The following is a 26,714-nucleotide window of genomic DNA, read 5'->3' as shown; positions in this document are numbered from 1 at the left end:
GTTTTGAATTCATCTGATTCCAGAGTTTGCACTCTTAGCTAACAAGTTATACTACAATGATGCTTTCCTTCAGACATACTTCTTATGCTTTGTTTTCTCCATAGGGATCCAAATATTACGGAAACGAACTCAAGAAGGAAAAACAAGTCAACCAACGAATTGAAAATATGATGCAACAAAAAGCTCAAATTACCAGCCAGCAACTAAGGAAAGCACAATTACAGGTATTAATTAAATCATTAGAGTAGAAGTTGGTGGGATAGTAATTGGCAGTTGAAATACATTATTATGGAGTCATAACTTCAAACTAGATGAAATTAGAATTTTCATGATATTGTAAAGCATACACATTCAGCAAATGTACATACTTTGCTAAGCATTGTTGTACTCATTTACAAAGAGATTCTACATCTAGACTTTATTACTTCCATTATACTGAAGAGTAAATGGAGTCTTGAATAAGTAACTTGCCAGCATCAAAGGACAGGTAGTTGGCAGAGCTAGGATTCAACCCAAAGCTTGTGTTCTTTTTATTACATGCATATTTTGCCACTAGAAAAGGCCACAAGATAAACTGGCATATTTGGAGGAACATGTTAACTGATGACATTAGAAGGCAACTTAAGCCAGGTGCAGTGACTTCACACCTGTAATCCCAGTGACTTAGGAAGTTGAAGTGGAGGGACTGCAAGTTCTAGGCCAGTCCCAGCAACTTGGTGAGACCCTGTCTCAAAATAAAGTAACAAAAGGGATGTGGCTTAGTGATAGAGGGCTGCTGGGTTCAATCCCCAGTACCACCACAGAAATAAATGAAAAAGAAAGTAACTTAAAGCATAACCATGTTATAGTAAAACAAAAATTTGCACTATCAGTAGAATGCCAAATGTACATGAATTTTTAAAATAAAACAAGGTTTCTAAAAACATGGAGGCTTAGTGTTTTCCAGTATTTAGGGGGAATAAATAACTCAAAGTTCCCTGTGCTAGTAAGAGTTATTTCATTAGACCCAGGCACTGTAACCCAGCAACTCGGGAGGCTAAGGCAGAAGGATTGCAAGTTTGAGACCAGCTTCAACAACTAAGCAAGGCCCTAAGCAATTTAGTGAGACCTTGTCTCAAACTAAAAATAAATTGGACTGGAGATGTGGCTCAGTGATAAAGTGCCCTGGGTTCAATCCCCAGTGCCAAGAAAAAGAGTTACTTCATTAGAAAAGTTAGGAAACAACCAAGGTACAGGGCACCATGTGGTACATTGACAAAGCAAATCACATTTCTGCTAGTAAAGCTTAAGTCATAGCTAGACAAGTTTATTCTCTTATCAAAATCTGATTCAATGCTAAAGCACTATACTATACATAGTAATAAAATTAATTTATTAATCTAATATGCTATGAAATCTTTCTTGTGATAGAATTCAGAGATCATAAATTATGCTTTCTTTGCTGAACTATGTATCATTTTTTGATATATGCTTTCCTAAAGTACAAGATAACTTTGAGTAGTGTATTGTGGTGACAAAAGTTGATTTGTCTGTTAGATCTTCATTTTTAATGCTTCCTAGCATTTCACTCTATAGAAATACCATAATTTTATTTCACCCCACCTCGGTTCCAGTTTTTTGTTTTAGAACAACCCTGTGGTGATCATTCTTGTTTCTCTTTGCACTCTAGTGTAGTTATTTTCACCATAGATAGTACTATTTTACATTTTCAACATTGTGTTCGTTCCCCTATACTTGTTTAAACTTAGATTTTATCAGTTTTATCAATCTTTTAGGTTTTGATTTTACAGTGTCCAAAATATTACCTCATAGTTGTTTTCATTTATCTTCCTTTTATTGTACCAGAAAAAGGGCATCTTTTCACATTTTAGCCATTATTATTTCCTTATTGTGAAACTGTCCTCTTTTATTCTGTTTATGAGGATATAGGTCAAGTAGCTGGCACAAGAAGCCCCAAAATATACTTGAAATAAGATAAGGCTATTTCTCTCTCACATAATAGGTAAGTGGTCACAACTAGTGTGGTACCATAGTGGTTGAGAGACCCAGATTCTATAAATCATGTTGTTCTGTCATCTCCTAGTATTATCTTTACTTGGGCTGACAAAACTGGGTTATTGCCAATTTATATTCCATTTTCTAGTAAGGAAGAAAGTAGGAGAAAAATATTAAAACCAAGTAATTTGCTATTAAACAAGTGAAAAGAAGTTACATACATTACTTAAACCCACATTCTTTTGGCAATAGTTTAAGTTACAGAGCCATACATAACTGTAAGATAAGCTGTAATATATATTCTCTAGTTGGATGGCTATGTGCTCAGCTAAAAATATGTACTATGGAAAGAAGGAAGGATTTGGAGGGTCAACTTGCAGTCTAAAGCAATATCCTTTGCCCACATTTCTCCACATTTCTAGGGGAGTTTATATCCATTTCTCTTGGTTTATAGATCTTATGATATCTTAAGGATTTTTCTCTTGCCGTTTGATGTAAATATGCTTCCAGTATGTTGTCTTTTAATTTTTCAGGAGTTTTTTCCCTATACAATTTAAAAATGTTTATATAATCACATCCATATTTTTTTGAGACTTTGTTTTTAGAGCTCTTTTGAGTTCACAGCAAAATTGAACCGAAGGTAAAGATTTCCCATATACCACTACCCCGCACAGGCATCACCTTCCTGACTGTGACCCTACACTGGCACATCATTATCACCCAAAATCAGTAATTCACTATTTGTGAATTATAGGTTTGGACAAATTTATAACAACATGTATTCACCATTATAATAGCATACAGAGCAGTTTCACTGTCCTAAAAATCCTTCATGTGCTCTGCCTATTTGTCCTTCCCTTATACTAATCCCTGGCAATCAATCATTGGTCTTACTACAACTTTCAAAGATTTGCCTTTGCCAGAATGCCATATAGTTGTAATTATACAGTATGAAACCTTTTCAAATTGGCTTCTTTCACTTAATGGTATGCTTTTAAGATCACTGAATGTCTATTCACGGCTTGATAGCTCATTTCTTCTATGTGCTGAGTATTATTCCATTATCTGGATGTACCAGTTTATTTATCCTTTTGCCTACTGAGGAACAGGTTGATTGCTTCCAAGTTTTGGCAATTATGAGTAAGCAGCTACAAATATACATATGCAGGTTCTGTGTGTGGACATGTTTTCAATTCCTTTTAATTGTTGGATCATATGGTAAGGGAATGTTTAGTTTTATAAGGAATTTATAAACTATTCCAAAGTGTCTGTACCATTTCACATTCCCACCAGCAATGACACATTCTCACCAACATTTACTGTTTCAAATTTTCTAGATTTTGGTTCAGTGGATGTATAAAATAATAGTATCTTGTTGTTTTACTTTGCATTTCCCTGATGGCACATGATTTTGACTATCTTTTTATATGCTTATTTGCCATCTGTGTATCTTTTTTGGTGAGGTGTCTGTTAAGGTCTTTGGCCCATTTTTTAATCAGGTTGTTTGTTTTCTTATTGTCAAGTTTTAAGAATTATTTGTCTATTTTAAACAATGGTCCTGTATCAGTTATGTCTTTTGCAAATATTTTTGCAAATATCCTGGTCTGTGGCTTGTGTTTTCACTCTTTGTGTCTTTCATAGAGCAGAAATTTGGAATTTGCTTTGATGTAAGATATAATATCATTTTTCTTAAATTACATTATATTTTGCCTAAATGGTGATTCACTTGTCCCAGCACCATTTATTGAATCATGAAGTCTTTCTCCACTGAATTGAAATGAAGCACTTTCAAATATTAAATTCTCTTTATGCTTTGATTTATTTCTAGACTCTTCTAATCAATTGACTCTTTTCCTTTATCAGTACCATATAATTTTAGTTATTTAAAAGTAAAAATATAGTTTAATATTCTCATAACTAATCTTTCAACTATTTTTTGTTGTTTTTCTCCAGCAGTTTTTTTTTTCAATTAAACTTAAGCATCAGTTTTATTAAGTTTAAAAAAAAATTCATATATTCAAAATGACATAGTTTTTAAGGTTATCTTATTCCTCAAGCAGTTTTTACTTTCTAGACATTAATGGCAAGTTTCATTGATCTGTAGTCCACAAATTTTTTTGTGTGTGTGGCACTGGGACCTTGTGCATGCGAGGCAAGCACTCTCCCAACTGAGCTATTTCCCCAGCTCCACAAATATTTTTAATGTAAATTTTAAAAATATAAAGTACGTAGGAGTGGTGCTAACAACTTTTAGCTGTTCATTTTAAAGTATACTTTAAAAATATGCTAATAATCTGAAGGAACAGAAAATGCCTTCCATTGTATAAAGAAATTCAGATTTTGTTCCAGTTTTAGTCAACTGTTTAATGGGAAGCTCTCTGGCATCTTTTGCAACAGGAATGGCAGGAAATGTGTTTTATGTTGATTATTGAATTGTTTCGTTTGTTGAAACTTCCTCTAAAAGAAGTTGTATAAACGGGAGGAAGTCCTAAAGAGTCGAGAAGCTTTGCATGAACAGACATGTTTTCCTGGGAAATGTGTTTCTATTTTCAAGTCATAAAATTTCCAAGTGCTAGATTTTATTTGTGTGATACGATAATGTGGGCTATTGCTAGTCAAGCTGAGATAAGTAATTTCTGCAGGCATGAACTCACAGGATGTTCATTTAGAACCTAAGTTTTTCCACCCTATCCTAACCCCATTAGACCTCCTAAAGACACAATTGTTATAATTGTTGTTATAACTCAAAATATAACAACATGAATTCATAAATTATATAAACAAATAACCATGTTGCAACTACACAGCAAATCAGTGCATTTTGTGCATTTTAACAATGGACTTTATTAACTCATATTTACTCAGTAGTCTTTAAGGAAATACTCAGTCAAGCAAATAAAAATCATTATATTCAGCCGAGCATAGTGGCGCACGCCTGTAATCCCAGTGGCTCAGGAGGCTGAGGCAGGAGGATCACAAGTTCAAAGCCAGCCTCAGCAACTTAGTGACACCCTAAGCAACTCAAGGAGACCCTGTCTCTAAATAAAATACAAAAACGGACTGGGGATATGGCTTGGTGATTAAGTGTCCCTGGGTTCAATCCCCTGTACCCCACCCCCTGCAAAAAAAAAGCATTTTTTCTAAAATAGTCCCTAAAATGTAATAGAAATGGGATTTTTTTAAAGTAAATAAGGCAATTATGGATATAAAATATGCCATTAGAATTCTGTTTGAACTTACTTGAACTTAAATCTTAAAGACTTTAAAAAATCTATTTTAGGGAAGCATCATAAGATAATAAAAAGAACAAAAGCGTTGGAATAAACTGGTTTCCAAGTCTAGCTCTACCATTCACCAGCTGTATGACTCAGGGAAAATTAATCTTACTGAGCTTTAGTTCCCTCATCTACAAAATAGGAGTAATAATTATCATCTCAGAATTATTTTGACAAATGGATTAATTTAGGAAACACTTAGCATATTATATGATATAATATAATCAATAAATATCACTTATAATTTTAAAATTAGAGGTATTATCATTCAACCCTTACTGTATCCCTAGATAAGTTCATTTCTTTAGTGGCTTTTAATTCTTTTCAATGACTTTTCAAAGTTAGTTTAGTCCCACTATACAAATAAAGAAAGTAATGATGAGAGAGGGGTTAATCTGCCTATTGTCATGTAACTACTGAGTGGCCAAACCAAAGCCCTTATATTTAACCCCTGTGACAGGCACTAATTCTCAATAGTGACAGAGGGAACAGACTCAGATCAGAGCTTGAAAATCATTGGGAGGAAAGATGGGAAGAAAGGGAAACATAAATGAGAACTTAAGGAGAAGAAACTCAAGCAAAATAGTGGTGGTGTGCATCTGGTAGATGTAAAATGAAAAGTTCAGACAAGGGTGACTAATGAGAGATGGTAAAGGAAAGTGGAATGTATGAGTCATGCAGTGGGGACGTTTCCTTTTGGCACTGCACACTTGAATTAAGAAAAGAAAATACATTGCTAAAGAGACTGTCATAGCATTAATATATGAGTCTGAGGAGATTTTTTTTTTCCCATTTGGTTTGCTTTCTATTTATTATCTTTTTCTTTTCTAGATGATTCTAGGCTAAAATATTTCAGACACCATTCCCTTATTCTTATTCCACTCATATCCTAGGCATATTTTCTGGGTTGATATAGATTAGTTTTTAGCCTACCATGTTTTTACTAGTCTTCATGATTTGTTTGCATCTAGTCAGAATGTCATTCTCTTGTCCAAAGTCAACTGTTTCTAGTAGAATTAACAGTTTTAAATCGGGATAATAAATCTGGATAAAATTGAAAAGTTCCTTTTATTAGGTACAGTGTCTCATTGCAAAAAGTTAACCTTCTCCAAAATTTTCTAATACTGCTTTTTGAAACCAGCTTTAATATACTGATACAAATTTCATTTCTCCTACTAGTCTCCCCTTCTGTCTTTTCTTAGGGAGAAAGATTCACTGGTAGATAAGAACTTTCTCCTGAAGGTATTCACAATTTAATATCTAATATGATAAGTGCCATGGTAAGAGCAGAAAACAAATGAAGGAATATTAAATTCTTTGGCACAACGGAAAGGAATCTAGTTAAGTTATAGAGAGATATTTGAGCTGATCCTTGAAGGTCTGTGACAGATAGGAAAGGCGTTCTAGACAAAGGAACAGCCTCAAGAACACACAGAACACCTCAGGTCATTCAGTGAGTTGTAGACTAAACAGGAGCAAGCCCTCTGGGGATTCTCTTTGTGGCTGCTACAGACAGATGTGATTCAGGGTGATTGTTTCTAAAAGAGGAATTACAGTTTTAATCTATGGCTAGTGGACAGCTCGTGTCACAATAATGCTAAGAAGGAAGGCCATGAAAAAAAATTCTGCAAAGTGGAAATAAGTGCAGCATGGAGAAAAAAGCTATACTATGTACCCTTTGTCTCTCCACCTTTGTGTGTATGTGGCAGGATGGTACTGGGGATTGAACCCAGAATTGTGTGCATACTAGGCAAGCAGTCAGCCACTAAGCTAAACCCCCAGTTCTTTTAATTTTGAGGCAGGGTCTCACTATGTTGCAGTGACTGGCCTTGAACTTGTGACCTTCCTGTCTTACCCTTCCTAGTAGCTGGGGTTACAGGTGTGAGCCACCATACCCATTATCTCTTCCTCTTCAAAGAAATTTGCTCAGCCAGGCATGGTGGCATACACCTGTAATCCCAGTGGCTCAGGCGGCTGAGGCAGGAGGATCATGAGTTCAGAGCCAGCCTCCACATGCTGGAAGTTGATTTTATTCCAGGAATCACCCCCACTTGCCAATTTTGGGCTTTTTTTCTGTTTTTGATTGCTTTGTTACATAGCTATATGCTGATGCTTTTAGTAACAGCTAGCATTTATTGAACTTGTACCATGTGTTGCCACTGTTCCATGCTCTTTACACGCTCTTATGATTTTACTTCAATGGTTTTGGCAACTTGCTTACATGTTGCAGAGATCAAAATTGTCACACAGCAACCCTCAGCTGCCCAGAAAGCTGGAAAAGTATTTAGCATTAACAGAGGCAAGCCATGAAAAACAAGTTATAAACGAGTATGTCTATTTAATAGAACCTTTTCTTACATGCCTAATTTTGGTTATTTCTACCCCTTTGTTTTCTCTTTATTCTTTTCAACCCATTTTTCTCTGAAGAGTCAAAGGTTAAGATAATTTGACATATATATGGAAGCTTATGAAGAACAAATTACCTCTAAATTTTTCAAATTTTATTTGTATCAACTAACATTTATCAAATGTATTATGACAGCATTTCTGCAAAGGGAATTTTTTTTATACTTTGGTATGTAGACTTGATCTGTAGGCATAGTTTGAAAAACTCGGCTTTAGAATGACATTCCTTTTTCTTTCTTTTTTAAGTAGAACACTTGTGGAAAATATAATTTGTAATGAGAAAGAACAATGTCACTACCATTTTACTGGGTTTACATTATACTTGGGGTTATATATTACTGTTCAATATAACAAGGTATGTCATGGCTTGTAATCCCAGCGGTCTAGAAGGTTGAGACAGGAGGATTATGAGTTCACAGCCAGTCTCAGCAAAAGTGAGGCACTAAGCAACTCAGTGACACCTGTCTTTAAATAAATACAAAATAGGGCTGGGAATATGACTTAGTGGCTGAGTGCCCCAGTTCAATCCCCAGTACCTCCCCTCCCCCTGCCGCAAAAAAAAAAAAAAGATATGCCAAAGAGGTATAATCTTTTGTTGTACATTTCCTTGTTACTATTTTAAGATTTTAACATTTTGAGTCCAATAGGAGTTGTTTATTTTACCTAAATTGAAACTTTCAGTGATAGTAAGTTCTCCAAATTTATAAAGCAGTAGAATATTTGATATAAGTAGGTGAAATAGTTCATTCAATAAATATTTATTAAGTTCTTACTATGTATGCCAGGATGTATAGAGAAAAGAGTTGTTAAGAAATGACATTTAAGAACAAGCTGTCTTTGTGAAAATAAAAGTAGTTACCAACCAGCCTTAATAAACAACAATAAATTATATAACCATAAACACTCATGAACAGCCATAAAATATGCATCCATATATCATTAAGTGTATATATGTATGTATGGATGGATGGACAGATGGATGGAGACAGATAAAATGCCAACTAAATTAAAATTAATGTAGTTAATGATGTTTCAATATTATGTTGTCTTAAAGTATGTTAATTCATTTTTTCTTTAAATTAAGGTTGACAGATTTGCAATGGAATTAGAACAGAGCCGGAATTTGAACAATACCATAGTGCATGTTGACATGGATGCTTTCTATGCAGCAGTAGAAATGAGGGACAATCCAGAATTAAAGGATAAACCCATTGCTGTAGGATCAATGAGTATGTTGGTAAGTAGGTAAAGATCAAAAACAAAAAGAAAATTTCATAGCATGTTCAAGTAGACCTTACTAGTTCACAAAGGGAGAAACCTTTTTGAGGTCTACCAGTTTGCAGAATGTTTTTCTGGGTGCCTTATAAATGCTAAGTTGAATTCTTTCAACACACATTAAGGTACTAATTTTTATTTGCATTTAATAGAAAAGAAAACAAATTCAGATGATTAATTGCCCAAAATAACAAACCCGGTAAAATGGTAGTGACATTGTTCTTTTTCACTGCAAAATACATTTTTCACAAGTTTCTACTTGAAGAAAGAAAAAGGGAATGTCATTCTAAAGCAGAGTTTTTCAAACTATGCCTACAGATCAAGTCCAGCCTGCCACCTTCTTTGGTAAATACATTTGTTGGAACAAAGTTACAGCCATTTATTACTTATGTTGCACTTAAAGAGTTGAATTGAGTACTTACAACAGAAAACATGATCTGCAAAGCTTAAGTGATTCCTTACTATCTGGATTTTCACAGAAAAGGTTTATAACTAGTTCTAAAGTAAGCTATTTCATTACCATGGTACATTTAGAACACACTTCAATAGTTTTTCTTAGAATCTTTTTTTTCTTCTTATTCCCTTACTATAGAAGGTAAAGGTGACCAGGATACAGGATAGCTGTATGTGGCTAAAAATGTGTTTGGAATTAAAAGTAGCTGAATAGATAGATAGGTTTTGGTATAAACAAACATACTAAGGAAACAAGGAGAGTTATTCCCTGTGACTGACTCCTTCCAGTGCCTTAGATAGCTATATCTTAATCCCTACAGAATTATTATTTTAGATTTATAATCTGTTTATTTCCTATTTCTATCCCTATGTGTATGCACGCAACTGACAAGACTGGTTCTAAAATAATGTTTATTGAAAGGGTACTTAATTCTCCTTTCCTACAAATCACCAAAAAATATTTGGAAAAAATATTTAATTATATTAATAAGATATAATGCTCTATGTTTATGTATGTGTGTTTTATGCATATACACATACTTTACCTTGTTAGAACTATACACACTACTTTTGAAATCTATAAAAAAATTTCTTTCAGACAATATCTGTCTTGATTATTTGCTATATTTAAACAAAGATTTCCCCTTCTGTATGCTGAACTAAATTCCCTTCTGATGAGACTTGAAGCATACTTGTTTTTGTCTTAGTGAACTCATAAAAGTGTATCTACAAATTAATGAGTATGATGGTACATATTTGATTATTCCAGTAATTCTTTTTTGGTGAATTGAATGGATTTTGGAAATGTTCTGAGTTGACTCTGAGAATAGGAACTTAGACCCTGTAGCATTTTCTAGTGCTATATAAGAAACCCCTTCAGTACTTCGTAGACAACCATGTCTTTTTTCATGATTCTATAGTTTGTGCAGAGTTCAATGGGGATAGCTCAACTCTACCTAGGGTTAGCTAGGGCTATTTAATTGGAGCCAGAGAATCTAAAATGGCTTCATTTACTTCTAGCACTTCCACTGAAGTGATTAGAGTGACTTCCAGCCTTTGAACTTTTTTCTCTACCACAAGGTTTTTACAATGGTTGCTGTATCACAAAAAAAGCAAGAGTAGAAACTGAAGGCTTCTTAAGATCTAGGCTTCAGGACACACCATGGCATTTACCTCACATTTTTTTGGTCAGTTAGTTGTAAGGCAAGTCATTTGGTATAAGGAACTAAAATCTACCTTTTGAGTAACTGTAAAAATGTTATGACTCTGATTCATGATCTACCACAAACATTAGAGGAACTCAAAACTTTGTTTCTACTGTAGATATAGCTTTCATATTAGTTCTAGTACCACATATTTATATTTATAGCATTGGTTTGTCTTTCGAGTGTAACTTGCATTTTCCTTTCCAGAATACTGAGGAAAAATTAACATAGTTTTAAACACTACCAATATTTTTAAAATACCTTTTGAAAGCTATTAAAGAAAAACTAATATTATTTTAAGATAATTCCTTCAGTTGATAGATTCTGTTCTGCTTTTCTTTGAATTTTCATTTGAGATTCCATATAAAGATTTTATTTATGATAAAAACTTTTTTAGTAAATGGTACTATGGTCTACCACATTGATATACACTACTATTAAATATCATCACCAAGGATTTAATAAGTTATATTCTCTGTTTTACTCTCAGACATTTTTAGTTCCATCTCCTAGTCAAAATGGTTTTACCAAAAAACACATTCAAGCTTTGAGAAATAAAACTTAATTTTTAAAGTTCTTTTAAAACTTTAATCACTTCATTTGGGAGACTTAATTTGGCTGACCAGATATGAGACCTTTAATTTTTGTTGTTGTTGTTCTAGGTAAAAATTTCCCCAAATTCCAAATTGAGCAAATTTCAAAAATATACTACAGGTTAGGCATCCCTAATCCCAGAAATCCAAAATCCAATTCAAAATTTTCCGATTTTGGAGCATTTAGAATTTAGATTTCCAAGTCAGGGATGCTTAACTGGTAAAACCTGTGCAAATATTTCAAAATCTGAAAGACTCCGTAATCTGAACTCCTTTTGTTCCCAAGCATTTTCGAGAAATGATACTCAACCTGTATTATACTATATTATTACTTTCTATACTGTGACTTTTATGTAATATTTATACTATTTGCACTATTCTATTACTTTATAACTCTTCTGTACTATTTTCTATAGTATTACTTTCACATAACAACATCCACTGTCATCCAGACTTGGGTATGTACTTAAAACAAATGAAGTTTATTTACTGGAATTATGAAAGAATCTGTTTATTAGCATAGCTTTATTACTACTTGGTATCACATTATAAATATAGGGACAGCAGTGAGAGAGGGTCACAGTATCATCATACCATGATGGAGTAAAGTCAAATTGTGGTTCAGTGATCCAAGATAGTGACCTATAATAGAAATGTCCTTGAATTGAAAATGCATATCAATACCGTGTTTCTTATGAATGCATGGATCAATATGTCCTTTTAGGTTTATTTATTGTTTCTCCATGTGGTCAATTCTTTTTCAGTCTACTTCAAATTATCATGCAAGGAGGTTTGGCGTTCGTGCAGCCATGCCAGGATTTATTGCTAAGAGACTGTGCCCACAACTTATCATAGTGCCCCCAAACTTTGACAAATACAGAGCTGTGAGTAAAGAGGTAAGTTCCTATCTCACCCCTACTTAATATTCTTTCACTGATTTTCTGTCGCCAACAGAGTCAACTCTGAATACCTTAGCACATCAGGATTTGGTCTTAGCTTATTCCTTTAGTCTCACCTTCAACCACTTCTTCATCTTACATGTTGAATACTGAGCTGTTTATAGTACCTAGAATAGACCATTCTGATTCCCAGTTCTTCGCCTTTCCATGTATTTTTTTCGTTTGCTTAAAAAACTCATCTTCCTGAACTTTGAGTAACCTTAGTAACTTAAAATTAACTATTTTTTCCTAATGTGAAAAATATATTTTCTTCTAGAACTACCTTATAATTAACAGAATCTGCTCATCATTAACTTTAATCTCTTCTGAGTACATTTTTAATCAGTGTTTTTAAGCAGTGACAAGATTCACTTATCTTAATTAGCTGCTTTCCTTGTCCCACAACCTTGTGAAGATACATGAACATGTAGTATCTTAGAAACATTAAATCAAAAAGAAAAGGGAATAATTCATTGCTTTGAAAAGGATCTCTGAAGTGTAAAGATTTGATTATTTACTGAAATTCCAAAGTGTCTCATGTGAAAAATAGCTGTTTTCTCTATTTTTTATAAAAACTGGCCTATCATGCAGTGCTGGAATTTAATTTGAGTGCTACATCTGAATCACTTTTAGACTGTTATAGTAAATGCCATCTTTCAGCTGTCTGAATGGAAGCACTTAAAAACTAAGGTCTGCCACTTGTTAATCATTTAGACATGCAAGTAACCTTTAAATTCATCCTTTTATTTGTACTCCATCTCATTTTGCCAAGAAGTAACATCCCATCCAAGTTTTAAAAGAATATTCTTTATTCTTCAAAATAGTCTGTTAAAGCAAGTGTTCTGTCCTACATTAGAAATAGTGGAAAAGGAGGGGGGGAGCACACTCACATTTAATGATTGTTGATCCCTTTTATTGTGTTTCTAATTAAAAGATAAAATGCTAATCATAAATACAGACTTTTAATAAGTTAAAAGTCCTACAAAGACTATAAGAAAGAATTTTAAGTTCTACTCTCAGTAAAACTAGAAGTATGACAAAGAAGAACTAAATTGGTTTTAATTTTCTTTATTTATTTATATAAGCTGGAAAAATCTTAAGATTGGAGCAAGATCTACCTGGTTAATTTGCAGGTAAAAAATCAACTATAGATATTTTTGACTTGGTTAGAAAGTTTAAGGAAGATCTATTTTTGTTTTGTCCAAAATATTGGAGTAGCTTTAACTTCTTAGAGCTTTAACTGCTTTGATTTTTACCTGGAATTTACCTATTTTTGTTCTTAAAGCAGTCGCCTATGTAAAGGAAGTAAGTACTAAAGTGTCTCTAGGGAGTACTTCTCATTCAGAATCTTAGTTGGCTGCCAGCTACAGACTTTCCAGAGTTTCATTTTTACTAGAAAGATTCTGTTTGAGTATATTATAAAAATGGTTTTTCTACAAGAACAAAGCTATTTTTGGCCCTCTCTGAGTAAAACTATTCTGAAATTCCCCTTGACTCAGCTGTTCATAGTTCCATTGAGCTAAAACATTTTCTTTTTATAAAACAACAAAAATTTTCTTGTGTTATAGATGACTTTTAAATGCTAGATGAACTATAACATAATTCAGTCAACGTTTTCTAATATATGTTATTATTTTGGCAATCATTCCCTCTAATACAGTTAATACTTCAATTGTAAAAAACAACCACCAAAAAACTTTGTTTCATGTAATAAAAATCATCTTGCATTAATTGCATTATATCACTGCTATTCTAATTCTATATGTATTTCCTTTATTCCATGAAGCAACTCCAGACTTTTCTGTATCATATAATGTAATCATTGAATCACATTATAAATTTTGACATCTTTTCCATTTTAGATGCCAGTAAACAGTAAACTTTCATTACCCTGTATGGATACATGTACTAATGTATTATTGAGTGTTATTTTATGTGTATATTATAATTAATTGAATAAACTACTTCCTAAAACAACGGTACCTTTATATAAGGTTTTTCCTTTTTTAAAATGAACAAAAATCATCCTAAAAAATGAGAGAATTGCTTTTAGCTAGCTTCCTAAAACCTTAACCATTTTTTTTCTGTCTACCATAATGATGTCATCTGAGATTTATTTGAATCGCTTACTATATCTAGATGTAGGTGGCTAAAGAGAGACTGCATCAGATGAAGCTATTTCATGGTCTTCTACCTTCATGATCTATTTTAAGACAAAAGAGAATTTGACAAATATGCACTGGTAATAAATTATTTATTCCTTAAATCCATGAGCTATTGATTTCAGGATCATTACTATAGTTGCAGAGAAAGAATATTAATGTTTCTCATCAGCTATATGTGACTGGAGGTTTTGCTGTGGCAGCAGAATTAAGCCTTTTTTGTTCCTTTTGAAGGTTAAGGAAATACTTGCTGATTATGATCCCAATTTTATGGCCATGAGTCTTGATGAAGCTTACTTGAATATAACAAAGCACTTACAGGAAAGACGAAATTGGCCTGAGGACAAAAGAAAGTATTTCGTCAAAACTGAAAATGCCATAGAAAATGGTAAGTAATTTATTAGAACATCAAACTAAAAACAAAGGAACAGAAAAATAACCCTTTGAATCAACCTCATTAACTCATTAACATGTGTAGGTGGTAGAACTGGATATATCTGTATAAAAATGAAAAATCAGAAACTTAAAATATACCAGGTTTTTTTAAGTTAAATGTATAAAATAACATTGCTAAATCTCCAAGCACTAAGAATGCTGAGCCCCTGTGCAAAGTAATATCATAGCAGTGTTTTCTAAAGATCTAACAAAGGGTTTAGATTGCATTGAAACTGAGAAAGTTATTTGTGTAAGGTAGCCTTTTTTGTTATTGTTGTTGATAGAAATTAGATTTTTTAAAAAAAGATATCAAAACATTGAGTGATTTTAATTTCTTTATTTCCCAAGTTTTCTATAATTTGGTTCTAGTATAGCAGTTATTACTATTTTCTTCTCTACCAGAATTAATGATTTCCTTTTCCCTTCTTTGCCTTAGATCTTATTATGACTCTAAAATACAATGAATTAGAGGTTTCATAAATTTTATTAAAAACATTCCCTTTATTATTTATTTAAAGCAATGCCAAGAAACATACAGATACTACACATATTATTTTGTATTTACTCTGTCATATAAATTTGGAGGGTGGGTGCCAGGTTATATAAGAAACTGAATACCAATCACTTTTTAGAACTTGCAATCCAGATGGAATGCTTTAATCCTGGTAATGCCATACAGTGTAGCCTGATTACCTCAGTTATGGGGATTATAAAGATATTTCAGTCAGGAAGGAAATAAACAATTTCAGCAATTAGTTACATAACCAGGCCTCTCAACGGAGAAAAATGCAGTTGAGATTGAAAAGGTTAATGTACCATTCTGCAGTAGCTCTAATAGTGTACCAGAAGGCAGCATTCTTTGCTTTCTCCTGTAGCTTTCTGCTATTGCAGTGACTCACCTGAGGGCAGGGTTTGAGAAGGATTAACTGTAAATCACAGCATAAGGAAATCTGCAGAAGGAGTTTATGAACAAGACAGGTAACTTACCTAGTCTGCAGTTTTTCTACAGCTCTTATTACTTTGGTTTCCACTCATCTATTAGGGAAAAGGGCTCCAGTAAATATCATTTCAACTGTTCCACACTCTTAATCCTCTCTGAGTTACTCTGAATTTTAAAACCAGAGTATAGAAAATGAAAAGGAACTGAAGCATATAAGTAACAGTTAATGTAGGTTTGAAAATAGGGCTTATGTGACCTCAAAATTCTGAGGTCATATGTAATTTCTATTACATACCTTAAAATTCAAAACTAATCATATTTTCATCATATAATGTGTTATCTTTTTGAAAAATTTCCTAAAAGACTAAATTTATTCTTCAAGCAATATGCTTTCATACATATCTTGAAACTTAAGAAATTTAATTATTGCTTCTGCATTCACCTTAATTTGAAAAGCATTTATATGTAGTAAAATTATGAAATAGGATCTGAAAAAGTCTATTGTTAATCTTAGTTGTTATAAATACATTTCACTGTTTCTCCTACATTAACCCTAGAAAGTATTTATTAATGGCTTTATGAGAACATTTTTAGTATGAATATAGATTTAAGTATATTTTACACTATATTTTTGAAAAATGCAAGTAAGATGAGGTAATAATTCATATTTTTATTTTACTTTTTAATAATTATAGTTTGCTGTTGAGCAACAGTAAACGTTCTTTGCCTTAAACTTAGACATTGGTTAATCCAGTCAAACCCTAAGAATTTGTATAAAGAAATATAACTTTCAGGAGTAATTTGTATTTGTTACAAATGTACCCTAAGTAAAAATGACACTTTGCAAACAAGCAAGTCAAAATAAAAATCAGATATGAAAGAAGAAAGTATCGATTTAACATTTGAAAAGTTATTTCCATGAATGAAGAAAAATTAAGTTTTTTTCTAAAAGTGGAACTTACTTTTCAGATATAATTATTCTGTTTTCTTAATGCCTTTTTTCCTCATTCCTAAATTCTAATCTAGTAAGGGTCTTTTGTTCCTCCTATAGAAGAATAAAGGGATTTTTTTTTAAGAAAAAAAATAATGGGTTTCAAAATTTAATGAAATTTACATAGGGTATATCCTTTTAAAATGTATACTATGAATATAGATAACATTATTTTAAGAAAAACCTGGACTGTGTTTTCTTGATTAAATAGTTATAAAATATAACTTATAGCATTTCTGATTATGTTTTCTAGAAACTATTAAATTTGCTTTGTCTTCAGAAACAATGTGAAGGAAAGGTAGAAAAAAGAAAGATATTTAAAGAAAGAATGGAGTGAAATCTAACTTATGAAATATATACTTCTTAAAGTGAACATGAGTTATTGTTCCTGTTTATAATTTAGATCAACCAGGAAAGGAAGTTGATAAACTGAGTGAGCATGAGCGGCCCATCTCTCCACTACTTTTCGAAGATAGTCCTCCTGACTTGCAGCCCCCATTGAACTATGAAGAACAAAACAATCCTCAAATACTACAAAATTCAGTTGTTTTTGGAACATCGGCTGAGGAAGTGGTAAAGGAAATTCGTTTCAGAATCCAACAAAAAACAACATTGACAGCCAGTGCAGGTTAGGATCTTGATGCACACTGTGATTATAAGTTTTGGACTGACTAATTCAAGTGTAAAATTTCTCATTTTAAAGGATATAGCATCATCTTACTTATCCTTTCTTTTTTTTTGCCTTCTAAAACTTTACCTATTCAGAAGAGCTGTGAACCTACAGTAAGTAGGAATTTAGCAGAAAAGCACAAGTCCAAAGGAAAAAACCTATCATAAATCTTATGTAGCTTTCCTTTTGTAAGTGAAAAATATATTATAATTGGTTTTTCACATAATACATAATTAGTTTTTCCTTAAGGGACTTCAACCCTGTCTTAGAATATGTGTAGGAGAGAACCCAGAAGATATCAAGATAGAAGACAAAATAATAATAATAATAATAATAATAATAATCCAAAATACCAGCTAGCAATGCAGCAGTTTAAGACCAACTGGTAAAAGAAAAAGAAACAGCTTTGCAGGTGTCAGTAACCCATAAGGGCTTCACTGTGTAACGTAATAGTTGATACTCATCATGAGGATCCTGAATTTATCTTGTAGAAGTCATATGTTTTTTTTTTTGTTTGTTTGTTTTTTTGGGTGCTGGGGATCGAACCCAGGGCCTTGTGCTTACAAGGCAAGCACCGACTGAGCTATCTCCCCAGCCCCAGAAGTCATGTTATGATTAGGTTAATCTTTCTTTACCAAAGCATGAAAGCAAATAGTAAAATTTAGGAAGAGATGCATAAAATTAAAGTGAACTATTTAGTGGCTATATTTGAATATATCTGTTTCAAATTACCTTAATCTTTAAGACTTCTAGAAATTATAAAACACCTTTCTGAAAAGTAATTTGCTTTGTGAGTAGCAAAAGGGATGAAAAAAATTGTCATTATCATTGTTTTAAATAAATATACTGCAACTCAGAATCTTTTATTTTTTTCTTTATGTGAATAATTTATTTAAAAAACAACTTTTCAAAGAGTAAACATCTACTACAAATTATTTTCTGGATCTTTTCTAAGTGGTGGTTATAGGGCCACTGTAAACAACCCTGTATTCTACTAAAGATAGTAAGTAAACTACAAGTAGTAAGTAACATTTAATATTACTCAACTCAAATTATTTTTAGATTTTAAAATATCATGGAGAATTAAATATTCCTCATTTCTCCTGCCCCAATAACTAAAACATTCCTTTTCTTTAAACCATAGCAAGTAGGTGTGGTGGCACACCCCTGTAATCCCAGTGACTCGCAAGACTGAGGCAGGAGGATCACAAGTTCAAAGCCAACCTCAGCAAATTAGCGAGGCCCTAACAACTTAGTGAGACCTGTCTCAAAATAAAAAAGGCTGGGAATGTTGCCCAGTGATTAAGCACCTCTGGGTTCAGTTCCAAATACCAAAACAACAGCAAAAGAAAAACAAAACAAAAAACCATAGCAAGTCCTGAGAAGACAGATGGTAATAAAATGTTATCTTTGGGCTGGGGTTGTAGATCAGTGGTAGAGCATTTGCCTAGCACATGTGAAGCACAGGGTTCAATCCTCAGCACCACATAAAAATAAATAAATAAAATGAAGGTATTGTGTCCATCTACAACTAAAAAAAATTTTTTAATGTTATCTTTAAAGTGACCTTATGTATCATTTCAGATTAATTGCATTTATTTTTTCTGTTTTGTCATCACTTAGTTAAAAATTGTACGTATCAACTTTTATGAGAACAATGTTCTTCTTTTAATTCTTTTAAGGAATTGCTCCCAATACAATGTTAGCCAAAGTTTGCAGTGACAAGAATAAGCCAAATGGACAATATCAAATTCTCCCCAACAGACAAGCTGTGATGGACTTCATCAAAGACTTACCCATTAGAAAGGTAAGATTTTATACAAAATTTATGATCTGGTACGTGTACTCTGAATTCTGAAGAGACACTATCTAGGCTGATAGTAATTCTTTGCTGGAAAGTTTTAAAACAATAGTTAACAGGCTAGAATTATGGATGGTTGAATGTGGATTTGAAGAAATCTTTCTGTAAAACCCTAAAAATCAGATTTAAGAAACTTATTTGTAGAAATTTTTAGGAGCATAATGGATGACAGCTTTTAAGTGGACTCCTGCAGAAAGAAAGAAAAATACTTAGAGAAGTCCTTTCAACTGTAACTTAATACTGTTAATTCTTAAGTCTAGAGTGCTACCAAAAAGGTATATTTCAAAAGAGATTTAGAATTTTTATTATTATGACTAAAAATAATTTTAAAAAATTAAATTATCTCTCAGGTGTTCCAGAAAGGGATATTCTATCTACTATATAATGTTCTAGGCTTGCTTTTTTCACTCAAGTTATGTGAATGGATTTAAATAAATATTTTTTAATGTTCAGAAAAAAGTCTATCAAAGTATACAATGTATAATGATTACTGGATAATACATGTAATGTAAGACGTAGTTATAAAGTAGTATTTTCTAATACGTTTTTCAAAGAGTAAATAGGTGCTCCATAGCAGCTCAGTTCGCAATAGCTAGATTGTGGAACCAACCCAGATGCCCTTCAACAGATGAATGGATAAAGTAACTCTGGTATATATACATAATGGAAGAATAAAGAAGAATAGCCATAAAGAAGAATAATATTATGGCATTTGCAAATAAATGGGTGGAATTGGAGAATACATGCTAAGTGAAATAAGCCAAGCCCAAAAAACCAAAGGCTGAATGTTTTCCCTGATAAGTGGAGGATGATATATAATGGGGTGGGGGTGGGGAATGAGAGAATAATGGGGGAACTTTAGAATATGTAGAAGAAAATGAGAGGGAGGTGGGTATGAAAAATGGTGGAATGAGACAGACATCATTGCCCTATGTACATGTATGATTACACAAATGGTATGAATCTGCATTGTGTACAACCATAGAAACGAAATTATGTTCCCCATTTGTGTACGATGAATCAAAATGCAGTCTGTAAAAAATTAAAAGCTAAATAAAAAAAAAGTCTGGGGTCAAAGAACTTTGGAGTGTGACATCAGTGGTAGGTCACTGTTTATATATTAGTATATTAAAGATTTATTACTCTTGCAGCAAAAGGTTCCATTTAAATTTGTATACATAACCAACAACTCCTTTTTTAATGCCTTTAAAAATTAAATGCAGGACTGGGGTTGTGGCTCAGTGGTAGAGTGCTTGCCTGGCACGTGTGAAGCACTGGGTTCAATTCTCAGCACCACATATAAATAAATGAACAAAATAAAGATCCATAAATAACTAAAAAAAAAAAAAAAAAATATATATATATATATATATATATATATATATATAAAATTCAATGTAATGCTATTTAGGAAATGTGACCAAAAAGTAATAAAAACAGTTTTCTTGCAAGATTTGTGATGATAGTAACATTCTTCATATCTTTAATAAAATTATCCTCTCAGTTCCAATTCTTAACTTAAAATTAATGATAAATGTTGATTCTCTTCTAGGTTTCTGGAATAGGAAAAGTTACAGAGAAAATGTTAAAGGCCCTTGGAATTATTACTTGTACAGAACTCTACCAACAGAGAGCATTACTTTCTCTCCTTTTCTCTGAAACATCTTGGCATTATTTCCTTCACATCTCTTTGGGTCTAGGTTCAACACATCTGGCAAGGTATATATAGTAATTCTGCTTTATAATTGCCGAAATGTCAGTTTTAACCATTGACTTAGAAACTATAAAGATAGGGCTGGGGAGATAGCTCAGTTGGAAAAAAAAAAAAAAAAACTATAAAGATAACATGTTTTAAAACATGTTTGATTCAGAATATGATGTTTTGGTTAAAATCAACAGATTGGATGTGGGAGAAAAGGAAAAGAGGAATAAAGACACTTAAGCAGTTGAGTGGTTGGACAAGAGAAACAATGGTTATTTTCTTTTCTATCTCTGTCATGTTCTTTGTTCAGAATATAAGAGAAATGATGGTTGTCAGATTATTGAGGGAAAAAAAGATGACTTATAGTCCATAATTCACCCTTCAAGCAAGGCTTTAATGATTCTTTGGAAGTCTTAATGAACTGACCTTATTTCATTTTTTTCTAGATATATAAATGGTTCATTCTTTGAATATTGTGTTAAGCATTGTCTGAAGAATTAGGGATAATGACAGTGAATAGGACAAAGTCCTATATTCATGCAGTTTGCAGACTAGTGTGTGAGATAGAAAATAACCATTAAACAAAAGGAGAAAGTAAATCAGAATGAGGGAGCAAAAAGTGACTTGGGGCCAGGCACCATGGTCCAGGCCTGTAGTTCCCAGAGGCTAGGGAGGCTGAGGCAGGAGGATTATGAGTTCAAAGCCAGTCTCAGCAACTTAGCAAGGCCCTTAGCAACTTAACAAGACCCTGTCTTAAAGTAAAAAATAAAAAGGGCTAGGGATGTGACTCAGTGGTTAAGTACCCCTGGGTTCAATTCCTGGTAACAAAGAAAAAAAAAAAAAAAACAAGAGAGAGAGAGAGAGAAAGAAGGAAAGAAAAAAAAAAAATGACCTGAGGCTGAGTGGGGGTTGGCAGCAGTCATCCAGAAGCAGAAAACTGAGGAACCCAACCATGCAAAGGTCTTGAAGATAAGGGAACAGCTAAAGAAAAGGCCCTGGGTGTTTTTCTCCATCTCTTTTTCATCTAGGTCTTAACAAGAGGTACCCTAAAGCAAGAAGGGTAAATTGTTAGGGATGGATGAAAAGAAGAAAGGAATAAACAGATACTTTTCAAAAGAAGAAATACAGATGACCAAACATATGAAAAAATGCTCAACATTACTAGCAATGAGAATAGATAAGAGGCAAGAATTAAAATGGGTGGTTATAATTTCATCTCACTTCAGTTAGAATGGCAGTCATGAAGAATACAAATAATAATAAATGCTGTTGAGGATGTGGGTGGAAAGGTACACACACATTGCAGTATGGAGATTTCTCAAAAAAACCATATGACCCAACTGTCCCACTCCTCAGTATTTATCCTAAAGAACTAAAATCAACATACTGTAGTAATGCAGGCACATCAATATTATAGCAAGAAAAGTCACAAGAGCCAAGTTATGGAACCAGCCCAGGGGCCTGTGAACAGATGAATGGATAAATGGAAAAAGAAAATATGGGATATATATATACACAATGCAGTTTTACCCAACCATAAACAAGAATGATATTATAGCATTTCCTGGTCCACAGATGAAACTGAAGAACATTATGCTAAGTGAAAAAACCAAACTCAAAGTCAAGAGTCAAATGTTTTCTCTCATATGTGAATTTAGGGCACAATAAGGGGAAAAAGCAGGGCAGGATGGAGGGTAGGGTAAGGGTCCCATGAAAACAGAGGAAGATCAGTGGTGTAGAGGAAGGCAGTAGAGCAGGAGGGAGGAAGGATGGGAAAAGGGAGGAACTACAGAGTGAAATTAACAAAATTATGAATTTCATCTTATGTATATCTATAAAGCACCAATTTTTAAAAATTATAAATAAATAGAAGGAAAACTAACAGAGTATAGGAAGGTGAAGAGGGAGAGGGAGGAGGGGAGGAAAAGAGGAAGTATTGGGGATTAAAGTGGAGCGAATTTTTTCCATACATGTATAATTATGTCAAAGTGAACTCCAATTTTTATAACTGCAATGCACTAATAAAAATATTTTAAAAAGAATAGGAATCACAGAAGTCAACCCTGGACACTGTTTTTTGCAGTTTTGTCATCATCCTGTCAGCCTGCACTCAAAGTGACTTCTTTTTATTATTGTAATTAAAATAAAAAGATAACAATAAAATTGCTGAAAATGTCTATAAAATTAAATAACCAGTTAAACCTGCTAAATATTAACAGATTGCAAGGCTGTATTATAATTTTCTTGCTGCTCTTTATTCTTTTGAATTTATAGTTAGCTCATTTTGATCTTGAGTAGATAAAATGAAAGATGACAATATCACAGCACTATATTTAGTATTTGAAGGAATCAGGAAATAAAAATGTCTTCTGTAATCCAAAAATTATCCTTTTAATTTCCATACTGCTACAAGCAATATAATTCTGATATAACATAGCATATATTGGTATTTGGAGAGATGCAGGTAAGGCTTTTAAGAGAAATCTGCAGGTATTTGATGATAAAATAGCAGATCTGCTTCTGTTCAATCCATGTTCTCTGTTTCCCTACTTGTGCTTTGTTTTTTAATCTGAATACTTTCCTCTTCTAAGATATTCCATATTTACTTTTATATTTGTCCCTCTGTCTCCTTCTACGTAAGTTTTAAACATAGGCACTGGGTCTATTTTATTCATTATTGTATTCCCAAGTTCCAGAACAGTACTTAAGTCAAAATAAGTTCACTAATTTGAAAATTAATAATCTATATGTCATTTCAAATTTTTGGTATTAATTACTTAGAGCAACTAGAATCCAGTCAAACTAGTTAGTTCAGATTCCTAATCCTTATCATATTACTGTATATCAAATTCTGAGTTATTCTAGTATTGTATAAATGGATAATGAATATGTTTATAGGTGAGGGAGTTAATGTGCTTAGCCCAAAACCTGGATAACTAATATTAAATTATTTAAAATTTAATTGTATCCTATAACTGTACTACCATCTCCTATTGCTTCTTATAAGTTCTAGTTTTTGAAATTTAGACTTTGAAGCAATTTATAATATATATCTATTTTCAGATTTTTTATCTTCGATAGATACAGACTTGATCAATGACACATGTAGTCATATTAGCGTCTTATTATGTTTTTTGTTTTGATTTATTTTTTTGGTTTTGGAGATTGAACCCAGGGTCACCTTTACACTGAGCTACAGCCCCAGTCCTTTTTTATTTTTATTTTGAGACAAGATTTCACTAAGTTGTTGAGGGTCTTGACGGTGTTGCAAGGCTGGCCTCAAAATTATGATCCTTCTGCCTCACCCTCCCAAGTCACAAGGATTATCGGCATTTTGAGTATGTTTTTTGGTTATAGTTTTGTTTTTAGATTAAAAAGAAAATCTTCACTTTTTCATGTTGTATAAATTTTAATTAAAAAATTTAGATCTCTAAAAGCTAATTGATAGTTAAATCCTTTTGGTTGACCAGAAGGAACTCAGTCTTTCCTGAGATAGAAAATTAAGACTTGTTTTTTCATTTGTGTTTTTTTTTACTTCAAGGGATGGAGAAAGGAAAAGTATGAGCGTTGAGAGGTAATGTTTTGTGATTTATTGTTAATTGTTCATAATGTTATTTAAACTAATTTTTAAATTAATTTTTAGTAAAATATCACTGAAATCTAAAAAAATTATTTGCATATCACAGTAAAGTTTTCAGCAGCTTACAATGCTAAAATATATACTTCAGTGCGATGCATTATTATCTTTGGCTGTCCTACCCTCAGTGGGAGAAAAATAACTGCAATCGCTTTTATGCATGCTGGTTTTACTCCTATTCACTGAAAACTAAGCATTTTAGGATTGCAGTTTCTAATTTCTAGTCTTGAAAATTAAGATTTATTTGGGAATTCTTAAAACTCATCAAATATTGGTTGAATGAGCAGAGACATTAAATGATTGAGCATCCTTAGTCTAAAAATCTGAAGTCTGAAATGTTCTAATATCCAGAACATTCTAAGTGCCAACATGTCAGCACAAATACAAAATTTTAACACCTGACCTTATGTGATTGGTTGCAGTCAAAATACAGGCATACTAAAAATATTGTATAAATTTTCCTTCAGGCTAAGTATATAAGATGCATATGAAGCAGAAGAATTTCAGGTTTATTCTTGGATCCTATCCCCAAGATTTCTCATTATGTACATCCACATATTCTAAAATTTAAAAAAAATCCAAAGTCCAAATTCGTCTTCTTAAGCATTTCAGATAAGGGATCCTCAACCTGTAGTATTATATTCTCAGTGAATGAGAGTTTAGAGTTTATCTAGTTTAGTGGGATTACAATCTTGTTTGCAAGTCAAATGAAATCCTGATGTAACTTTATTGTTTGAGAAAATGTTGTTTGTTAAAAGTCTCTCAATTTTATTTCCTCAAAGCAGCAAGATGTCACAGACATTTAAGAACCCCTGCCCTGACCTAGTAGAGGGTTGGGTTTGTATTTCACACATGTTATTTCTGATCAAAAAAGCGGAATGACTTTTACAAGACAAAATACTCAATAAATAGCTTTGGTAAAAATTTAGGTTGTGATTTACATAAAAGCAATCAGAGAGAGAGAGAACACAATCATCCAAACTGGTGTAATATTGTACAGTTTAACAAATATTTCTTTGTCTTTTGTTACTGAGAACATTATTGATATGCAGGAATATATTCTCCAGTTTTCTTTCTGAAAACTCTCACTTCTTGACTTTTTAAAAATCTTTTTATTTTTTACAGGCTACATTTTGATTCATTGTACTCAAATGGGGTACATCATTTCGTTTCTATGGTTGTACATGATGTAGATTCATACCATTCCTGTAATCATACATGTACATGGGGTGATGATGTCTGTCTCATTCCACATTTTTTCATATCCCCCCTCTCATTTCCTTCTACATAATCTAAGTTTCCTCCATTCTTCTCTCACTCCCCACACCCTCCCGCCCCCATTATATATCATCCTCCACTTACCAGGGAAAACATTTGGCCTTTGGTTTTTTAGAATTGGCTTATTTTACTTAGCATGATATTCTCCAATTCCATCTATTTATCTGTAAATGCCATAATATTATTCTTCTTTATGGCTGAATTATATTCCATTGTGTATATATACCACAGTTTCTTTATCCAATCATCTGCCGAAGGGCATCTAGGTTGGTTCCACAATCTAGCTATTGTGAATTGAGCTGCTATAAACATTGATGTGGCTGCATTACTGTAGTATGCTACTTTTAAGTCCTTTGGGTATAAACTGAGGAGTAGGATAACTGGGTCAAAAGGTTGTCCATTCTAAGTTTTCTGAGGATTCTCCACACTGCTTTCCACTTTTTGAAAATCGCATTAGAACATCAAATTTGTTATGGGATTGGAGAGAGCGAGATTGTGATTCACAATCGCATATAAAGACCTAACTTCTCTAGTACATAAAGAACTCATATAACCAATAAGAAGCACCAGTATACCAATTTTTAAAAAAAATGAACAAGTATCTAATTAGTTAAGAGAAAAGGAAATAAGAAATGACTGTTAGTATCATGAAAATATTCTCACAATTAAAGAACAAAGTTCTCTGATATAGCATTATTCACTGATGCAGGTAGACATCTTCAGAGACCATTATTTGACCTACAGCAAAGGGCAAGAAATTTGGTAATATCTGTCAAAATCACAGATGAATTTGAACTTTGGTCCCTTAATTCTATTTCTAGGAATTCATTCCTCAGACATAAGATATGTCATTTTAGATGTATACAGGGTCATTCATTGCATTTTCATGCTAACATAA

The 26,714-nt window shown here is 32.7% G+C and overlaps 1 protein-coding gene across 10 annotated transcripts in view; it reads left to right on the top strand.

Annotated features, from left to right (window-relative positions):
* The window catches only part of Polk (DNA polymerase kappa), a 151,130-nt gene that overhangs the window by 30,398 nt on the left and 94,018 nt on the right, over positions 1-26,714 (top strand). For 9 of the 10 annotated variants that reach the window (XM_047555708.1, XM_047555704.1, XM_047555703.1 and 6 more), the window contains 8 exons: positions 105-224; positions 8,761-8,913; positions 11,967-12,098; positions 14,537-14,690; positions 17,072-17,296; positions 19,021-19,145; positions 20,752-20,918; positions 24,443-24,475. In XM_047555708.1, coding sequence (XP_047411664.1) covers positions 105-224; positions 8,761-8,913; positions 11,967-12,098; positions 14,537-14,690; positions 17,072-17,296; positions 19,021-19,145; positions 20,752-20,918; positions 24,443-24,475 — 1,109 coding nt within the window. The remainder of the gene's footprint in view (positions 1-104; positions 225-8,760; positions 8,914-11,966; positions 12,099-14,536; positions 14,691-17,071; positions 17,297-19,020; positions 19,146-20,751; positions 20,919-24,442; positions 24,476-26,714) is intronic. The other variant, XM_047555705.1, reaches the window with a different exon arrangement.

Source organism: Sciurus carolinensis, chromosome 6, assembly GCF_902686445.1.
Source record: "Sciurus carolinensis chromosome 6, mSciCar1.2, whole genome shotgun sequence".
NCBI lineage: Eukaryota > Metazoa > Chordata > Mammalia > Rodentia > Sciuridae > Sciurus > Sciurus carolinensis.
Note: the sequence above shows the minus strand (reverse complement) of the source record. Positions and strands in the feature narration are given on the sequence as shown.